The sequence below is a fragment of the Dermochelys coriacea genome, chromosome 1 (genome assembly GCF_009764565.3).
Source record: "Dermochelys coriacea isolate rDerCor1 chromosome 1, rDerCor1.pri.v4, whole genome shotgun sequence".
Lineage (NCBI taxonomy): Eukaryota > Metazoa > Chordata > Testudines > Dermochelyidae > Dermochelys > Dermochelys coriacea.
In genome coordinates, this window is record NC_050068.2 from 5628921 (window position 1) to 5650136 (window position 21216).

Below are 21216 nucleotides of genomic sequence, written 5' to 3' on the forward strand. Positions count from 1 at the left end.
CATCCAGAAGACAACATGCTGTTTACGGATTCTATACAGAAATCACTTCTACCTTTGAAAGGCAGCCAGGTCTGGGGGGAAATGCAGCAGCTGCTTAACAAGGTTATGCAACTCCATAAGACAGGAAGCTGAGGAGAATGCCATCATGCAAGGAAAATTAAGGAGGCAGAATGTAACACCACAGTTCGAACAAAAATTGCCCTAGGAACTTTAGTGTGGGGACCGCAATTATTATTTTTTTTCTGGAAAATGAGCTGCTTGCAGCAGAGGGTGCTCCTTAGCTGCACATTAGGGCATCGGTTCAGTACCGACTCGGACCAAAAATGGCCAGCTACTGCCTAACCAGCACTATGATACTCTTGTCAGGTCTCCCATTTAAACAGTAGCCCTGCTCAGGATGGTAAAAGCTACTAGGAAACGCACACAGCTACAAGTCTTGCAGTACCCTAATATCAAGGATGTGAAGAGGGAATTTCTTGGAACTGATTAGGAAATAGAACAGGTTTCAGAATCTGCAGTGGTATCTTTTGAAGTAGTAGGTCTTGGAAAGGTCTGCTGTGGGGAGAACACAGCCTGGTTCAGCTGCAGCCCACGCTGTGCTCACTGATCTTTCTCCTGGTTGTTTTCTTGGGCCTCTTTGAGTGTCTTATAGTAACTGTCAAGGCTGATTTATTTTACTAGAACGTGAATGAGTTAAACCGTGACAGAGGAAGCCAGACTTCTCCTTCTGGGGTGTGACTGTGACTAGATCTGAAAGATCGAAATTAAAAAAGAAGTTTCACACTCTGAGGTGACTTTGGAAGGAAACTGAGCAACAAAGAAAGGACTTACTAGAACTGATGTGTTACCTCCCAGCTCACTGCCTCCTTGGTAGGGAAACTACAGGCAGGAAAGAGCCTCTGTACAAACAGGTTTCAGAGTAGCAGCTGTGTTAGTCTGTATCCACAAAAAGAACAGGAGGACTTGTGTCACCTTAGAGACTAACCCATAGTTATTCTCTCGCTGATTTCCACGGTAAAATGTGTTCAGTCTAATTAGGCTCTTTCTACCTGCCAACCCTGCAGATACAACCTGGGCATGTGAACAACTGAAATCAGGACCATTGTCAACTGAACTCAAGGTTTCTGGATAATGACCATGGGTGAGGTAGACTAGAACGGAGCTCAATAGTAAGAATGTATTTCTTCCAGTAAACAGAACACATACAGCATGATCGGAAGAAACACATGGTGACCTCAACTCCTATAGACATCCATGGAAATTCTAGTTTAGCCTATATAGGTTCTTTTGCTGTGTTGTGAACACTCAGCACTTTGCAGGATCTGGCCTGTAAGAAGAAGGAAGTATAGGTTCCTGATTTTCCACGGCCTATTTATTTATATGCTTACGTCCAGTCAATCTCTGTTATGCAAAACACTTAAGCACCTGCAATGGGGCTGTTTAGAATGATCAAGTTTTGCTGTGGAAATCAGTGAACCTTACAGCTGTGTAAAATGGGTGTAAAACTCTACCATTCTACACTCACTTGACAGCATTTTGCACAGGCAGAATTGACTACATGGGGTGCAGGGTGATGAAGAATCAGGTCTCAGCTACTTTTGGAGTGGGGTGGGTGGTCAAATCCTGCTTGTTTTACTCACTAGACTTCAGTGGCTCTTGTCACAAGGGTTTGGCCCTTGGGCAGTCATGTAACTGTAACCCTGCTATGGAAGATGCTGCAAATTGGAAGTTACCACAGTAGCCCAAGGCAGGTCTCTTCTCTTGCTTCATTTCCCTCCAACAAAACAAGTTTGTATGGCCAGTTTCCTTTTTTCTCATGGACTAATCAGTTTAGATTGTCATCACACCACAGAGAAGGAGTTTATGTATGCAAGCAAAGTGGGGACATAAAAGTCATTAAGATGCACAGGATTTTCAGTGGAATGGAAGATTTTGTGATGGGGGATTTTGGATAAACAAGTTTTTAAGATGAAAGTTGTTTATTTTTATTTTTATTTTTTATTTTGATCTGTTCAGTTTTCCACATCTTCCAGCCTCCCAGCCATGGCTGCTGGGACTAGACTTGGATGAAATGGACACTTTCTGGTTTTCAGGATTTTGCTCCACTGAAAAAAGGTTGTAAACAACGGCATCTAGATACAGAATTGTGTGAGATTCCTGCAGAGCTCCTGAAATGCCATGGAAAGGTACGTATGCAAGGCAGACTCAGAGAAATGAACATGGTGTTCTGGGTTGGGTAGTAAATGGGCAGAGAGCTGCTTGAGGCAGGGAAGTAGGGACTTAGGAGAGATCAGATATTGACATTCACTGTGATGTATGGTGATGAAAAGGGATAGATAAAAACGAGACCAGGGAGATGAGCAATTGGCTGGAGCCAGAGATTGGAAATGATACAGAGCCTTTCAGGGCTAGATCACTGATCAAAGTTAGCTCTGTTCCAATGGTAGTTATTGTCTGGTGATTGGCCTTTGGCAAAGGAGGTGATGGCCTCAATCCAGTCCCAAATGGACCGGCATTTATATCACGGAAAACACCAATTGCCCTGCATACTCAGCAAAGAGCCCAAGGGTTGAATAGACCTGAAGACTAAAACTACCCCCTCATCCCTTCTGCCCTGGTGGGGATGGTACAGAAGAAGCTACCTCCTCACTGTCTATGTTGCATAGAAGCTGTGGATGAGAAAAGAATGTTGCTGTCCAAGAGCTGCCAAGCTGGCACCTTTCGCCTGCACTAGAGTCGCATCAAATTTATTTAAAAAAAATGATTTTAAAAGAGCAAGAGGCTGAAAGTTAATGAATGAGACATTGTCAGATTGTGGGTTCCTCTGACCTGTGTATCATGACCAACAGTGCTGCTGCTCGTGGCCTCTGGCTTTGCCCAGCATGTGGAGGTGCTGCTAAAACTGCTGTCCTCTGCTGGTTCGTTTCCTCCCCAAGAGGCTGTTTAACTTGGAGGGGGTAGAGGGCACATGCACTGAAAACAGGATCAATTTTGTTCCCTCCTCTCCCCTTCTCTATGTTCCTCACAATCCCTCTTTCTCTCTTCTCCCCCTCCCCCCCGCCTTCCTTGGTATTTCCTTTCATGTCCTATCTCACCATGCAGCCCCCACATCCCATACTGGGTAGTGAGGGTTGTAGTGATTATTCTTCCAGGGCTTTAACGTCAGTGGGATATGCTGGTGTAACGCATGCAAACCCTGGGATACCTATAGACTGGAGAAGGCAATAGCTGAGAGATCTAAAACAGTGGTTCTCAACCGGAGTACATGTACCCCTGGGGGTACGCAGAGATTTTCTGGGGGTACATCAACTCATCTAGATATTTACCTAGTGTTACAACAGGCTGCATAAAGAGCACTAGCAAAGTCAGTAGAAACTAAAGTTTCATACAATGATCTGTTTATACTGCTCTGTATACGATACACTGAAATGTAAGTACAATATTTATATTCCAATTGATTTATTTTATAATTCTATGGTAAACATGAGAAAGTGAGCCATTTTTCAGTAATAGTGTGGCTTTGACACTTTTGTATTTTTATATCTGATTTTGTAAGCAAGTAGTTTTTAAGTGAGGTGAAACTTGAGGGTATGCAAGACAAATCAGACTCCTGAAAGGGGTAGAGTCATCTGGAACGATTGAAAGCCACTGGAAAACACAGGTTTGAAATGTCCATGGTCTGTGGGGTCAGTTTGAAATCCGAGCAATATGGCTCAGCCATCAAATGAAATGAGTTCCAGGGAGTTTGCTGTACAAGCCCATAATTACTAACCTTTGGCAGAACTTGATTTTTTTAAATATAATTTCAGCAGATCCTAACAATGTTTAATTTTAAGCATTTTTTACTTTTATCGATTTAAATTTTAGCAGTTGGACAAAATTATGAGGTTTCAGCTTTTTTATCAGTGTAAATGTTTACAGTTGCAGGAAGGTATGTGGTCATCAAACATTGGGGGGATCAGGCAGTAGTTACTTAATGAGAGTAGATGTTAAGATTCAAAAGTTAACGCTTTATAACTTTGGAATACAAATTTTCAACAACACATGTCAAAATATACAAAGTAGATATCCTTAAATCAAGCTCTCATAAGTTTTCAAGCAGCATTTTTCACACTTTACCTATTTGTAAAAATTGTTCATCAATTTCTATTACTGACATTTACTAATAACAAGCCCAGCCTTCCAAGCCTAGTAATAACTGAGGTCTTATCTGCTCTGCATTGATGTGCAGGACGGGGGCCTGATTTTTAGGGATGCTGAGCACCTGCAGCTCGCTTTGACTTCAGCTGGAGTTGTGGCTGCTTTTGAAAACCAGGCTCTGTGTAAATGTAACGCTATAACTCTCTTGTAATGAATCAAACCGAGCACTAGAGGTCACTGATTCAAAATGAAAAACAATCAGAAAATTCATTAGTACTCTTTTCAGAGTAGCAGCCCTGTTAGTCTGTATTCGCAAAAAGAAAAGGAGTACTTGTGGCACCTTAGAGACTAACAAATTTATTAGAGCATAAGCTTTCGTGAGCTACAGCTGATGAAAGTGAGCTGTAGCTCACGAAAGCTTATGCTCTAATAAATTTGTTAGTCTCTAAGGTGCCACAAGTACTCCTTTTATTTATTAGTACTCTGGAAATGAAAATGAAAATTAAAACTCAGAGAGAAAAGCTAACACATTACACAAAGATTAAAGGAGTTGAACCCCATCCTGCAATGAGAGTTGGAGACTTCGAGAGAGAGAAAGAATCCATCACTTCCCATGGTAGTTTGTTCTGGTGGTTAATCACCCCCACTGTTCAAAATGTGTGCCTTATTTCTAATTTGAATTTGCACCAGCAAGCAAATCTTTAAGGCCATTGCATCAACCCAGAGGGAGCAGAAGCAGAATTCAGGACTTCTGAATTTTTATTCTAAAGTTTCTTTCCATTTTATTTCAACAGGAAAAAGAGAGAGTGAAGGAGAGACAACAAATAATTGGTGGAAGGTAGTCAGACTTGTTCTGCAGTGACATACACTTTCTTATCGCCACCCATGCTCTGCTCTCCAAATCGGAGCTGCCCTGCAGCTTTTCAGTAGCTCCAACATTTGGATTGCAGGTAGGTGTCTGTGGTGAGCCTTGTAAGCCTACACCAGGCCTTGCACATCTGATAAAGGACATGCATAGTTCAGTGCAGAGAAATGTGACTAGTGGGGTCCTGCTTTATTTACTGTACATTTTAAAGATGCATTGTTTTTTTAAAATGCACAGTTGGTGTGGTGTGTATGGGAGACCTACCTCATTCAATGCATGCCATGTCTCATTCATTCACTCTGATAAAAAACCAACCTTCCACACAAACTCCCTCGTGGCTGGACTTTACAAAAACTAGACAAGCCATTTACAACACACACTTTGCTTCTCTACCAGAAAAAGGACACTAAACTATCTAAACTACTACATGCCACAAGGGGCCAAAACAGTGGTTCCCGTAACCCACCCAGCAATATTGTTAATCTGTCCAACTATACTCTTAGCCCAGCAGAAGAACCTGTCCTATCTTGGGGCCTCTCCTTCTGTCCCTCCACTCCCACAAACATAATACAGTTCTGTGGTCACCTAGAATCCTATTTTCGACGCCTCCGACTCAAGGACACACCTCTGAACAACATACTAACCCACAGAGACCTTTCTACCAAGGCTACAAAAAGAAGGATTCTGGGTGGACTCCTCCTGAAGGTCGAAACAACAGACTGGACTTCTATATAGAGTGCTTCCGCCGACATGCACGGGCTGAAATTGTGGAAAAGCAGCATCACTTGCCCCGTAACCTCAGCCGTGCAGAACACAATGCCATCCACAGCCTCAGAAACAACTCTGACATCATAATCAAAAAGGCTGACAAAGGAGGTGCTGTCGTCATCATGAATAGGTCGGAATATGAACAAGAGGCTACTAGGCAGCTCTCCAGCACCACTTTCTACAAGCCATTACCCTCTGATCCCACTGAGGGTTACCAAAAGAAACTACAGTATTTGCTCAAGAAACTCCCTGAAAAAGCACAAGAAAAATCTGCACAGACACACCCCTGGAATCCCGACCTGGGGTATTCTATCTGCTACCCAAGATCCATAAACCTGGAAATCCTGGATGCCCCATCATCTCAGGCATTGGCACCCTGACAGCAGGATTGTCTGGCTATGTAGACTCCCTCCTCAGGCCCTACGCTACCAGCACTCCCAGCTATCTTCGAGACACCACTGACTTTCTGAGGAAACTACAATCCATCGGTGATCTTCCTGAAAACACCATCCTGGCCACTATGGCTGTAGAAGCCTCTACACCAACATTCCACACAAAGATGGACTACAAGCCGTCAGGAACAGTATCCCCGATAATGTCACAGCAAACCAGGTGGCTGAACTTTGTGACTTTGTCCTCACCCATAACTATTTCACATTTGGGGACAATGTATACCTTCAAATCAGCGGCACTGCGACGGGTACCCGCATGGCCCCACAGTATGCCAACATTTTTATGGCTGACTTAGAACAACGCTTCCTCAGCTCTCGTCCCCTAATGCCCCTACTCTACTTGTGCTACATTGATGACATCTTCATCATCTGAACCCATGGAAAAGCTGCCCTTGAGGAATTCCACCATGATTTCAACAATTTCTATCCCACCATGAACCTCAGCCTGGACCAGTCCACACAAGAGATCCACTTCCTGGACACTATGGTGCTAATAAGCGATGGTCACATAAACACCACCCTATACCGGAAACCTACTGACCGCTATTCCTACCTACATGCCTCCAGCTTTCATCCAGATCATACCACACGATCCATTGTCTACAGCCAAGCTCTACGATACAACCGCATTTGCTCCAACCCCTCAGACAGAGACAAACACCTACAAGATCTCTATCAAGCGTTCTTACAACTACAATACCCACCTGCTGAAGTGAAGAAACAGATTGACAGAGCCAGAAGAGTACCCAGAAGTCACCTACTACAGGACAGGCCCAACAAAGAAAATAACAGAACACCACTAGCCATCACCTTCAGCCCCCAACTAAAACCTCTCCAACGCATCATCAAGGATTTACAACCTATCCTGAAGGATGACCCACCACTCTCACAGATCTTGGGAGACAGACCAGTCCTTGCTTACAGACAGCCCCCAAACCTGAAGCAAATACTCACGAGCAACCACACAACAGAACCACTAAGCCGGGAACCTATTCTTGCGACAAAGCCCGTTGCCAACTGTGTCCACATATCCATTCAGGGGACACCATCATAGGGCCTAATCACATCAGCCACCCCATCAGAGGCTCATTCACCTGCACATCTACCAATGTGATATATGCCATTATGTGCCAGCAATGCCCCTCTGCCATGTACATTGGTCAAATTGGACAGTCTCTAAGTAAAAGAATAAATGGACACAAATCAGACGTCAAGAACTATAACATTCAAAAACCAGTTGGAGAACACGTCAATCTCTCTGGTCACTCGATTACAGACCTAAAAGTGGCAATACTTCAACAAAAAAACTTCAAAAACAGACTCCAGGGAGAGACTGCTGAATTGAAATTACTTTGCAAACTGGATACAATTAACTTAGGCTTGAGACTGGGAGTGGATGGGTCATTTCACAAAGTAAAACTATTTCCCCATGTTATTCTCCCCCCCACACACACACACACTGTACCTCAGACGTTCTTGTCAACTGCTGGAAATGGCCCACCTTGATTATCAATACAAAAGGTCCCCCTCCCCGCTCTCCTGCTGGTAATAGATCACCTTAAGTGATCACTCTGGTTACAGTGTGTATGGTAACACCCATTGTTTCATGTTCTCTGTGTGTATATAAATCTCCCCACTGTATTTTCCACCAAATGCATCCGATGAAGTGAGCTGTAGCTCACGAAAGCTTATGCTCAAATAAATTTCTTAGTCTCTAAGATGCCACAAGTATTCCTTTTCTTTTTGCGAATACAGACTAACACAGCTGCTACTCTGAAACCTTTCTGGGTGTGTGTTTATTACCTGAGTGGCTTGTATGATGTGCAGATAGTGAGGTAAGGTTCCTCAGTAGCTCTCGTCTCATTCACTGCCCATCCTGTGAGGGACACAGAGAATGAGGCAGGGTTCTGTGTAAACCCTCTAAGGTAAAAAAAAAAAACCTCTGGGTGTTACTGTGGCACAGAGGGAGGGTCTCACTCCTATGGACCTTGTGAGGGACATGGTGGTGCGTGGTTTTTTCTCTGTTTTTTTAAAAAGAAAAAACCCTAGGAAATTCCATTTAAAAAACTAAGTGAGTGTTCAGTAGGCTTGGAAGAATTAGATTTTTATCGGTAAATGTTAATAAATGTTAATTTCACTGTACACACAGACAAACAAATATTTCCAAGGGTCACAATCAAAATTTACAAGGAGGCAAAGTAAGAAAAGTACTGCCTGAGACCTTATTAGAGTTTGATTTAAGGCTGTCTCCTTTCTGTATTTTGACATGGGACATTGACAATTTGTGTGTCAACAGTTCCAGAGCTTTAGCTCTTTGAATCTCTATGTCTACTGTCATTAAATAACCATTGTCTGACACCCCTCATAATTTCCCGCAACTGTGAAAATTGACATATGTACACATTTAAAATGTTTCAAAATAAACATTGATATGATCCATTTAAATTAGTAACAGTTCTGCTAAGCCTAGTGTTCAGGTTGCATGGGGAAGTACCCCGAAAGCAGGAAATATTTGCCTCTTCATTTGATGTAGTCTACAAATGCATGAACCTGTGTTATTTCCGACTAGACCATGTACGCTGTTTTCTGCAGCCTAGAAAGAGCAGTGTATTAGGCAGTGGCTCTTAAGGACACCATTGTGTGTCTTGTATATAAATGCCTTTTGGACTCTTTCTGGCATGCATAAATTATTACCCATGAGAATCTCAATGTTCTTTTAACATAATATTTTCAGTGACGTCAGTATTAAGATGCATCTGCGAGGGAAGTGTAGCTTATTATTATAAAGGAGGTCTTCAAGACATATTCCTTGGCTCTGGAGATAAGAATAGCAGTACCTGATGGGCAGCTAAATAAATTTCTGCCTGAGAGCTTCTGCCTGTGCTTCGGTCAGCCCAAAAGTTGTAAACCATTTCAGAGAGTTTCCTGAGGCCGGAACTGTTCTGAACAGTCCAGTTAGGAATAGCTCACCACCCCCTATGTATCCCAAAGTCTGTTCACTAGTATGCGGGACCGTGAGGCTGACGTTACCTATCTATTGTAAGTACTTACATGGCTCCTATTATTGTAGCATCTCAGCACTTTACAATCTTTAATGTATTTATTGTCACAACAACCAGTGAGGGGGAGGTAGGACAGGGCAATTATCCAAACTGAGGCAAACAGACCCTAAGGGATTTGCCCAAGATCAGATGGGAAATCTAGGGCAGAGAAAGGAGTTGAACTTGGGTTGCCTAAGTAAGGACTTGAACCTGCACCCTCTTGCATACAAAGCAGAACATGTCCCCCATTCCACCAAGCCCAGGAGATGGGGAGTCAGGTTGAATTTTGGGGACAAGTGATGGGTTGGGCCCATTCTTGGGGAGTTCTGAAGGGTACAGTTTGGCTTGCAGGGACATCTATGAATCTTTGCCTCTTTCCCCACATTGATCCTGACACTTGGTTGCCCCCAGGAGTGGTGAGCGATGTGTAATTAGCATTTTGACAGCATTGCACATTTGCAAAGCACTGCACAAACATTAACGAATTAATCCTAATTAGCAAGTTGTGTTCCTGGTCCCTGCCAAAGGTGGGAGATGCCCATAAGCAAGGTCCTTGGGGCAGGGACCATGTCTCTTCACCTGTCTGCAAAGCACCCAGCTCCTTATGATCTTCCCAGGCAGGCAACAATAGTAATTCAGCCTCCCGCTGTGTGACATCTCCCTTATTCCTTTGCCTGCTGCATGCACAGAAAGGGACGGTGTCTCTTTAAGCTTGGGGAGAGCTGCCTTGCCTGAGTGAGGGTGGGTTCTGGTTACTGTGAAGAATCCCAGGTGACATGTGAGGCTAAGGGGCGGGGCTTCACCTGGCCCCCAGGTGAGAGCGATATGGGCTACAGTTCCCTAATGTCTGTCTCTCTTCCTCCCTTGCCGTGGCTTAGGCTGTAGTAGGTTCTTCCTCTGCTGGCTCCTTTCATTCACCCACAGTCTTGGAATGAAGCTGTTCCCTGAACAATGGGCCGCCGAGGGTATAAGGCAGAGTGACTTCCCGGAGCAGGAAATGCCTGCAACAGTGATGCCGGTGAGTATAGCCGGGCTTGGGCGAAGACTCTTACTGTCTTCCTCTCTAGGTGTCTGGGGATGGGGCTGCTTATTATCTCTGATTATCTCCAGACTGGGTGCAGATTGGCAGCCCCAGGGCAGGCTTCCCCACCTGAATCATGACTTGGGAGGGAGGAGCTCTCGAGGCCCCATTCAGCTGGGATCACTCCCTGTTGAGATTTGAGCAAATGTCTGAGACAGACCATGCACACACCTACTTCCACCTGAGCGCCAAACTTTCCAGTTCTTCCTCTCCGGGTGTTGGCTGGGCTTGGCTTGAACTGTGACCTAAAGGTGACAGGCTCTCATCAAAAGCCATGCAGTTCAGAGCTGCAAAGCTGGCTGTGTGTACTTCACTCCCCTTGCTGTTACATTTTGTAGCTCCTACCATAAGTAGGGTTCTCCTGCACCCCCGTCCCCACTAGCCTGTAGCAGGCAGCTACAGATTCCAATCTTGGTCGGTTACACAAGTAGATTTGGAGTGATGACTCTATTTGCTTTAGCAGAGTTACTGAGATTGGAATCTGGCCCACCAATTGCCTTAGTTCGGGATTTCCTTCGAGAGATTTTGTGTGTGTGTTTAGTCCCTGAAACATCTTTAAGATAGTATATATTGCATATGGTTACAAAGAATCCGAGATCAAAAGGTTTAAGTAAGATCATTTATAATCTTAGGAGCGTAGCTTTATAGTAGTGGTGTTTCCTATTTTTGTGCTTCTAGATCTATCCTAGTTTAGAATTACAATCCACCAACAGAGGAATGTAAAAACTCATAGATCATAAATCCTATCCAGATCTTACCCATCCTTTGTCTGGAACAGGGTTTCTGGCACTTTGCGTGACTGATGTGGCGACACTGACAACTTGCCAGGTGCATAAAAGTTTCACCTAATGCAGGAAATGAAACAGTTTCCACCTGCCTTCTTCTTTAATATGAGGGAGGAGGGAGAGACCTGTGGATAATATAACTCCCAGAATGCAATGCTCTCTCTTGATCTAAGTGAGATGCACCAGACTCTCTCCACCCCACTGATTTAGTCTGACTTGCTGCATGCATGCAGGAAAGACTGTGGCTGGTGTATTTCCCATACATCAGACCCAGTTGATACACCGTGGCCAGCACCTTGATGCCATTGAGCAGATGTGACTAATGTTTGCGGCTCCCAGAGTGTCTGCGTAGGAGACTGAAATAGACAGAGCTCTCTTTCTCTTCTTGCCTTTGCAGCCCTCATGTGACTAAGTGTGTGGTGCTGTGGGTTTCGTGTGACAGGAGGGTTAGCAGCGCATGGTCCGCAGAAGCAAATGGGGTTTACTGCTCAGAGCTGCCATCCTGGGCCTTTTGGTTCTGTGCAGCTGAGTTTCCGTGGGACCCTGCCATGGGCGTTAGTCATGTAAAGCTGGCCTATCTGAGGGAGCTGCAGGCTATGCTGGGGTGTGGCTGCCATTTCAGGTTTCTAGCAATTGCTCTTGTGTTGCTGTACCACAGAGAAAAGAAACAGGGCCCTGTCATCAGCACTGGTCCTATCACAAACAGCACAACTGCCTGCAGGGGGCACCATGTGGGTCAGGCTCATCTCCCTTCCTGATAAGGGGGCCAGGATGTGGAATGGCAAACTCTTGATCCCACACCCTCTTCCTGTACACATGTCCCCTGTTATCATGGCTAACGGCAACTCTCTGATCTCCTGCCTCCCCCGCCCCCCAGTAGTCTTTGGGACACTCTTGCCTGTGGTCCTGCCCGTTGCAGAGCCCTACTTGTGTCTCAGTGCAGGCCTCCTGCTGAAAGGAACATGAGTGATCAGGGTTTTGCTGGGCGGTTCCAAGTGATGTCACCCACCCAAGGGCGCTGGCTCAGCCGGCCCTAGTGTGTTTACCGTACACAGAGACGACAGCTATGGAATTGAGATAACTGCACAATAACACTGTGAAATACAGAGTGCCAGCCTGGGTGTAATGAATATGCCACTCGGTGGCTCAGCAGGCTCAGAACGGGCTCTGTCTGCCTCTGTTGTTAATAGGGCCAGGCCAAGAGAGCCAGTCTCCATTACCCACTTGTTAGATTTCAAAACAAACACCTTTGTACGTTCTCTCCCGCTGCCCCACATGCCTGCAAGGCCCTCCCTGTAAGGGCCCACAGACCGACCTCACTGTTTGCCTTCAAATCTCTCCACAAAACTCTCCTTTGCCGTGAGGCCTCCAAAAAGACGGCTGGTGTTCAGAGCCCACTGCCAATCACGCAGAGCAGGATGGCCTTGTTGTGCTCCCCTATCGGTCAGTCTGTCATCGCTTGTCTTTGACCGTGCGCTTTTCGGGGCACAGCCCATCGTTTTGTTCTGTGTCTGTACAGCGCCTAGCACAATGGAGTTCCTGCTCCTTGACCAAGAACATAAGAACAGCCGTACTGTGTCAGGCCCATGGTCCATCTCACCTAATATCTTGTCTCTGACAGTGGCCAGTGCCAGGTGCCGGACTAGGGCTTCTAGGTGCTAAGATAATAAAAATAATAAATTCAAGGTGTTCAGAGAGATAGGACCCTCTTTCTCCCCTTATGAATTTCCCCTTGATACTATGCTTTTCAGACATTGTCTGTCCATGTCTGGAAGGCAGGCAGGTGCAGCCTCTTACTAGAAAGAAAAGGAGTACTTGTGGCACCTTAGAGACTAACAAATTTATTTGAGCATCAGCTTTCGTGAGCTACAGCTCACTTCATCGGATGCATTTGGTGGAAAATACAGTATTCCACCAAATGCATCCGATGAAGTGAGCTGTAGCTCACGAAAACTGATGCTCAAATAAATTTGTTAGTCTCTAAGGTGCCACAAGTACTCCTTTTCTTTTTGCAAATACAGACTAACACGGCTGCTACTCTGAAACCTCTTACTAGAGTTCCGCTGGAAATAGGTCTCTCTGCTGACTATTTAAATTGTTTGTACAGAAATAGCAGGGGCCACATCGTATACAATAATACACGTATGCTAAACGCACATGACTGCTCAAGCTATGAATGAGATGCACTGTTCCATGTCTAGACACTTTTACGGTCACCATAGTATCTGAGCGCTTCGTATATTAATGAGTGAGTCTTCACAACACTCCTGTCAGGAGGGACGGGGGGCAAGGGGGGAAGGGTCATAGAATAACAGGGTTGGAAGGGACCTCAGGAGGTCAACTAGTCTAACCCCCTGCTCAAAGCAGGACCAATCCCCAATTTTTGCCCCAGATCCCAAATGGCCCCCTCAAGGATTGAACTCACAACCCTGGGTTTAGCAGGCCAATGCTCAAACCACTGAGCGATCCCTCCCCCATTGTCACCCTCCTTTTACAGGCGGGGATACTGAAGCACCAGGAGACTAAGTGATTGGCCCAAGGTATCACTGGAAGTCCCAGGAATAAAACCTAGATTTGCTGGGTCCCACTCCGGTACCTTGACCCTTAGTCCGTTCTTCCTTCATTAAACTGGCCGACCCGTCCTTAACACCACCTCGGCAGCTAGTACAGCCCTTTGTAGTAGGGTTGGGTGTCCAGCGTCCTATATGAAATGTGTCTGCCAGGCTGGGTCTCTGGCTGGCTTATAGCAGACAACGGGGCTTCCGCATCAGAAAACCCACACTCCAAAAGCTGGCCCTGACTGATTCCCTCTTGTTAGCAGCCTCAGCGGAGGCCATGGGAACTGAAGTGGGGCTGTGATCAGGGCTGCTGTTGCCCATGCAATACCTCTTCCGTGCATGAACAGAACTAAACACTCATGGGAAGCAGCATGTGAGCCCAGAGACGTGGCACAGCCCTGTGGTATTTTGCCATGTGTTTCCTGCTTCCCAGCATGCAGAGTTGTGTCTTGGATGTGGCCTCAAAGGCTGGTGGACGTGACCAGCTGGCAGCTGGTGACATAGCCTTGAGCAGTGGGACAGGCTGCTTTGGGGGAAGTTGCTTTGCTGCTGTTACCCAACTGCTTTCCTTCCGAGGGAGCAGGGGTGGATGTGAAGCTGAAAAGTCCATTAGAAGAGAAGTTTGGGGAGATGGTAAGAATTGTGCCAGGATTTAGAGCCAGTTAAAATGACCTATTGCATAGGTGCCCGGAGCTCCACTCAGGATCGAGCCCCATTGTGCTGGGTGCTGTAGGAATGCATGGTAAGAGACAGTCCTTGCCCCAGAGAGCTTGTGGTCTAAATTAAGACAATGCAACAAGTGGGTGTGACAGAGAACTGGGGAGGTAAGGGAATGTGCTGGCAGCAAGGTGTTCCACAGATCAGCTACAAGCACACTTTGTAGGCGTTGAGTCTATTTTATCCATCCATGGAGTCTCTGCAGGTAGTGCGGCCAGTGCTGAGGGGCTGAGAGAATTTTGGCTCTCACCCATTTTGGCAATCAGAATCCTTCCCCCCTCCCCCTCAACACACACACAGACTACATTTTGTGTCTTTTCCTAAAAACAATCTTAGTTTGAGAGAAGTGGGGTTGGAGGTAGCATTCTCTAATAGTTAAAGTAGGGGCCTGGAAGTTAGGGTTTCTAGGTCGGTTATTTTGCTACTGCCCCTCGATGTGATCTTCAGCTTGTCACTTCACCACTGTGTACCTCAGTTGCCCCATTTCTAAACCAGGAGTGACAATACTGACCAGCCTGACTAGGACAAATTCATGTTTGTGCAGGACTTTCAGATCTTCTGAGTGAGTCTGTAAGCGCAGAACAGCGCTTAAATTGTGCCAGGGCTGAGCCCCCGGCACCTCTAGGCTTAGCAGTTCATAGCCCCAGCACCTCTGGGTTGCTGTGTCAATTATGAATTTAAAAGAATTGCTTGAGCCCCAGCACCTAATAGCTTGAGTCCAGAACCTCTTTCATTACAAATTAAGCACTGATGCACAGTATTCAATTTCCATAATAATCAGCCTTGCTCCAAAACAACGTCTGACCTCCAGTGATTCTTTTGGTTTCTGTAATTCTTCAAGGTAGAGGTGGGGTTGGGAGAACATGCTGGATCTGGGGGTCTGTGACCACTCTACAGCCATTTTCCTTAGCGGTTGGGTTTTGTGAAATATTTTTTCCATGATTGTTAAATCATTGTTAAACCATTGTTTCAAAAGGGAAACTTAATTCAAGACACATAATTTACAGTGGGCTCTGACTGCACTGACTAATAATCCTCCCCTTTGGGGTAGATGATTAAACATCATTATCCCTATTTCACAGATAGGGAAATTAACCTTTGTGACTCATGTGGTCTGCCCAAGGCTCTGCAGCCAATCAGTGGCAGAGCTGGGATTAGAACTCACGAGTTCCTGGCTCTGTGGCTGGTGCTCCAAACCATGCTGCCTGTGTGTGTTTCAACCTGACATTCGTCAATGCTAGAGCAGTGCTTTGGTTACACTCAGTCCAGAGGGGTGTATAACTTAAGGACCTGACCCGGCTGGGTGCTGAGCCCCTTTGGGCCCCACTGGCTTCTCTAGGGTGCTGAGCATCCCTGGCACTCACTGGACTGGTCCCTACGTTCTCGGTTCTACCTGCTGGCTCTGAACTGTTTTTTCCAGCTCCCTCCCTGCTGGTGACTGGCTCTTCTCCATGTAATGCTGTATAAAACACGTGCCCGAGCCAGTGACCTGCCTCCTGAGACCCCCAAGGAGCTGCTACAGGAGAAGCTGCTGCCAGCTCCCAAGGTCTCCGGCTTCCCCCAGGAGCATCCCGGCTGCTGTTAAGGTTCAAGGAGCGGGGCTGTCCTGAGTCGGGGGCTGGGGAGTGTCGAGGGCTCACCCAGCTCCCACCCTGCAGTCTGATTTATGTGAAATCTTCCCCCACTCCGCTGCTGCTGCTAACTGTCCCTGAAGATTGGCGGACTGTGAAACCCACTGCTCAGCAGCTGATGGCTACACTCGTACCAGAGCGGCTGGCCTACTGCCGAGAGCCCTGGGAGTCATGCATCTGCCCTGTTCCCTGCAGCCCTCTCTCTCTGCTCCTTCCTTCCTTCCTCTGGTGACCTAGGGACTAATCAAGCCCTGTCCTGGCATTTGCTTCATCCTGCCCCCTCTCTCAGGGTGCCAGCTGGCTCAGCTGCCCTCCAGCGGCCTTCCCCCTTAGTGCCAGAGGCAGTGAGGTGCTAGGGCAAGTGACGTAGGTGGAGTGTGAGCTGTCTGGAGTCCCATAGGCCTGGGGCTGGCCCTGCTGATGCTAGAGATGGCCAGATACAGATTTTGGGGTGCATCTAAATGTCGCAGCTCTGGGTCACTTGTGCCCTGCCCCCAGGTTTCTTTCCCATCCTGTGTGCCCGTGTGATAGCTGTGTTCTGGGAGCAGGCAGACTGGTGGTGCCATGCCCCTTACATGGGGGGCCGGGGAGAGGTGATGGGGGAGCCCTCTGGTACCACAGCGCAGGTGAGAGCTTGGGAGCTGAGCCCACTGTGCAGGGAGCCAGTGTTCAATGCTGAGATAACTGGTGCCAAGTCACTCGCTTCCTTACAGCTCCCGTGTGTGCGTGTCTGGATTATCTAGGGCCTACCTGTAAGCTCCTGCCCTGTTACATGCAGGGACAGGAGCGCTTGCTGCTGCCCTGACACAAACCCGTTCAAATTCCTTCTCTCTAAGCAGACCTCGTGCACGAGTTTAGCGCTCCCACTAGCAAGGGTCTGACGGCGCTGGCTGGAGATGTACAGCACTTCCCTGCGCATGACAAGCTGCTCCTCCGGTGCAGCATGCTTCGTGCTTTGAGCCTCCTGCCCTACCCCGACAACATCACTGCCCGTGTACCTCAGTCCTGCCTTGCATCGCCCCATGCTGTTCCAGCCCTGACCCCAGCTAAGTAGCAGGTGCTGAACTGTACCGGGGTATCGTACTGTGCACAAACGAGAAACCTTTCCCTGGATCCCACTCCTCGCCAACCAGTGAACTTGTGACTTGCTGGAGCTGTATGCGCTATGTCTCATCCTGGCGCATAAGTGGCTCTCAGCCTTCCCATACTACTGTACCCCTTTCAGGAGCCTGAATTGTCTTGTGTACCCCAAGCTTCACCTCACTTAAAAACGACTTGTTTACAAAATCAGACATAAGAATATAAAAATGTCCCAGCACACTAGTACTGAAATATTGCTTACGTTCTCATTTTGTCTGTATGAAATTTTAGTTTGTACTGACTTTGCTAATGCTTTTTATGCAGCCAGTTGTAACACTAGGCAAATATCTTGATGAGTTGATGTACCCCCTGGAAGACCCCTGTGTACCCCCAGGGGTACACGTGCCCCTGGTTGAGAACCACTGCTCTACGTGAAATCCCAAGTCACACCTTCCTCGCCTGCTGGGTGTGTTTTCTGATGACCCTGCAGCTTGCAGTTGAGTTTCCCTGTTGAATTATTGTCTCTTTTTTCTATGGTGAGTGCTGCTAAGAGATTGAGCCTTGTCCGGCCTAGCTGGTAGTTGCAGGCATTGCTGTGATGGGTGATGTGTGAAGAGAGGCGCTGGAGAAGGGGGCAGCTGCCAGTGATGAGAGCTGCTGATCTGTCTGTCCATGGCAGATGGTGCCCATGCAGCGCTGCTCTGCCAGGGTGTTAGTCCTGGCAGCCTCTGTGCAGGGGGATGGCAAGTCCTGATGATCAGACAGTCCCTGGGTGAAAGGGAAAGTGATCCCCTTGTTCCCCCCCCACCTCTGCATGCTTTTCCCCTCGTACCTAGACGCAGCAGGCTTGGAGCTGCGCTGGAGCTCTGCCAGCTGGAGGAGAAGGGTTTATACGAGGCCTTGATCAGGATCTCGGCCTTGCGCCGGGTGCTGCGCCAACTGGTGGATACAGCCCCTGCACTAGAGAGGACACACCTGGCTGATGAAATGGGGCAGGAGGGAGAGAGAGGGCTGCGCTCAGATACCCTGCTGCATAGATATTAACCACAGCCCAGCCATCAAACGGGCCAATCGCTTGCATGTGTCCTGGCAGCGGCCTGTCTGGCTCGGGGCTGGGAAGCAGGAGGAGAGGTTGGTGGCTGATGGAGCAGTTCAGGGAGGCCGTGCTGGGGATGGGGGTGGGGGTAGAGATTTTGTGAGGAGCAGACACACGGATGTTCCCACCAGCTGGGTGGAAGAGGTGATGGGGAGCGAGCAGCTGAGCTGTGAAGGGCCAAGGCTGAGAAGCTTGGACTCGAAGCCCAAGAAGAGGGGGAACTGGTGGAGGGCTCCAGAGAGGAGGCAAGTGGCCAGTGTGGCTGGCAGGGAAGATGGCCCTCGCCGTGTTATGGATGGATTGGGGTGGGGAAGGTACGATGTGCAGCATGGGCAAGAGACAGAAGGAACAGGACGGAGCTGAGAAATGCTGCGGCGGGGGGAGATGTGGAGAGCCGGAGTGTGTGGGGGCAGAGCGAGGAGTCTCTGCTGACTCCTGGGGGGGCGCTGGTTGCTGGAGAGAACAGTGGTTCGCTCAGTACACAGTGACCGAGAACAAGGGCTGTGGAGAGGCCTTGGGAGGAAAGGTTGGGGGCTGAGTTTTGGCCACGTTGTCCAAGCTGATGTGACACGGGCTGAGATGCCGGATTGGGCTGAGGGAGATGGGAGGATCAGAGCCTTTAGACATAGGAGAGCCCTCTGCTCTGTCATCCCATGTGGCCCATCTCCCCAAGGGCCAGTGTGCGGGGCTTGTTCCTGCCAGATCCCTCCACAGGGCTCTGTTGTGTTAAGTGTCCCAAGCCATGGGGGCCTAGATATATGGGACAGCCTCCTCCATTCCTCTCTGAGGTGGGGCTGCTGGCATGGGTCTTCCAAGAGAGGTGCCTGGGGGAAGGTTGCTCAGAACTTGCTTGTTGGCTGACAGACTCACCCACCCTCCCTCCCGGGGGCATGCGAGTGTGCATGCTGGCACTCCGGGATTTGTCTGATCTCTGACTCCTTTCCCCCTTCTTCTTCCACCGCAGGGGAGTCTGGTCCAGCTGAATGGTGTGACCCTGGAGTCTGAACACCCACAGTCCATAAGCCAGCCCCAGCCTGCCTTCCAGATCCAGCCTGTGACCCCAGACCCTGCCTCCAGCCAGCCCAGGGAGACGTGGGGTGGGAAGTATGAGTTCCTGCTCTCCTGCATTGGGTATTGCGTGGGGCTGGGCAACGTCTGGCGCTTCCCCTATCTCTGCTACCGCAATGGAGGAGGTGAGTCCCTGCAGGCCTCTTTGCTGTTGTCTGTCTGTCTGATAATGCTGGATTACAGCAGATGAGAATAGCTAACTGATCCCTTCACTGGGGAGCATCTGCCTTGGGGTCACATGATCACACCCCTCTTACTTTGGAACTAATCCCTGGATCCATCAGGTGCTGGGAAGCTGGTGGTGAGCAAAGACAGTATCTGCCGAGTCCCAGGCGAAAGGAGTGCTGCTCCGAATGGATGGTGCTGTTTGCATGGAGCAGTGTTTGTCTAATAACCAGCACTTTTGCAGGGCCACTTGCAGGTGGTGGCATGGCCTTTGGGGAGGGCTCTGACTGAGTCAGGACACCTGGGTTCTGTTCCCACCGCTACTCCTCAGAGGTGCTGAGCAGTTATCGTGTCTCCTCTCAGTCTTCTCTTCTCCAGACTAAACAAACCCAGTTTTTTCAATCATCCCAGATGGATGTTTGCCATTTTTTTTTTTTTGCAACAGCTTTACACTGCTGACTCATATTGAGCTTGTGGTCTACTATGACCCCCAGACCCCCAGCAGTGCTCCTTCCTAGGCAGTCATTTCCCATTTTGTATGTGTGCAACTGATGGATCCTTCCAAATTGGAGTACTTTGCATTTGTCCTTATTGAATTTCATCCTATTTACTTCAGACCATTTCTCCAGTTTATCCAGATCATTTTGAATTTTAATCCTATCCTCCAAAGCACTTGCAACCCCTCCCTGCTTGGTATTGTCCACAGACTTTATAAGTGCACTCTCTATGCCATTATCTAAATCACTGATGAAGATACTGAACAGAACCAGACCCAGAACTGATCCCTGTGGGACCCGCTCGTTATGCTCTTCCAGCATTACTGTGAACCATTGATAATTACTCTCTGGGAATGGTTTTCCAGCCAGTTATGCACCCACCTTCTAGTAGCTCCATCTAGGTTGTATTTCTCTAGTTTGTTTATGAAGAGGTCATGTGAGACAGTATCAAAAGCCCTGATTACATTTTATTGGCCTGGGCAGGCTGGAGTCTGGCTTACTCCTTTTGGCACCTTAGAGACTAACGGTGCCACAAGTACTCCTTTTCTTTTTGGCTTACTCCTGGCAGACTATCTATACGTTTTCAGAAAGCGATGTTTTGGGGACTTGGTAATTAACTTTATGAACTGGGGCTATGTCTTTACAGCCCTAAATGGATCCCCAAATCTGGAGAGTCTTGCATGGCGGCTTTGGAATGAAAGGTTACCACGTACTAGTCAAGGCTGCTGGGCCTTGAGTCAGGCCTCTGAGCTCAACTCTGACTCTTGAATGAGCAGATCTGTGCAAGAGCAACACATCTGAGGTACTGTGAGACACGTGCCCCAGAGATGTTATCCCAGGGCAGCCCTATCGAGCTGGAATCTTTCAGCTATTTCCAAGCAGTGAGGTTTTTGCTTCATGGGGGGCACAGTTAATTTGTTCTTGCTGCCGCTGTGGCATGTACTGACCAACCTGGGCTTTCCAGCACATATTCGCTCTTGGAGGTAGCCTTCATGGCCTGACACAAGTTCAAAGTGTGTTAAGGCCCCTTTGTGGGGTTCTTGCCTGACCTCTTCTCCAGCTTTAAAAGAAGCAATCCAGCCCGCCTGGGTAATTAGCCATGCCCTTGGGGAGCCCCTAGTGACTGCTAAGGGAGGTTCTGGAGATTACCTCATGGTGCAAGATTCCCTGCAGAGCAGGGCTAATCCCCTTTGCAATGCACACAGTACAGAGGGGAAACCAGTGCTGGCTGGCTGGTATGGGAGGAGCTTGAATTGAGTCTCCTAACTGGAT

At 47.9% G+C, this 21216-nt stretch overlaps 1 protein-coding gene across 1 annotated transcript in view; it reads left to right on the top strand.

The window, feature by feature from the left end:
* Positions 1–2051: 2051 nt before the first annotated feature.
* The window catches only part of LOC119849981 (sodium-dependent proline transporter-like), a 41030-nt gene continuing 21865 nt past the window's right edge, over positions 2052–21216 (top strand). The window contains 6 exon segments of the mRNA XM_038387512.2: positions 2052–2186; positions 4935–4976; positions 4978–5058; positions 5060–5090; positions 10145–10284; positions 19179–19407. Of these exon segments, the coding sequence (XP_038243440.2) occupies positions 2067–2186; positions 4935–4976; positions 4978–5058; positions 5060–5090; positions 10145–10284; positions 19179–19407 (643 nt within the window). The 5' untranslated portion in view covers positions 2052–2066.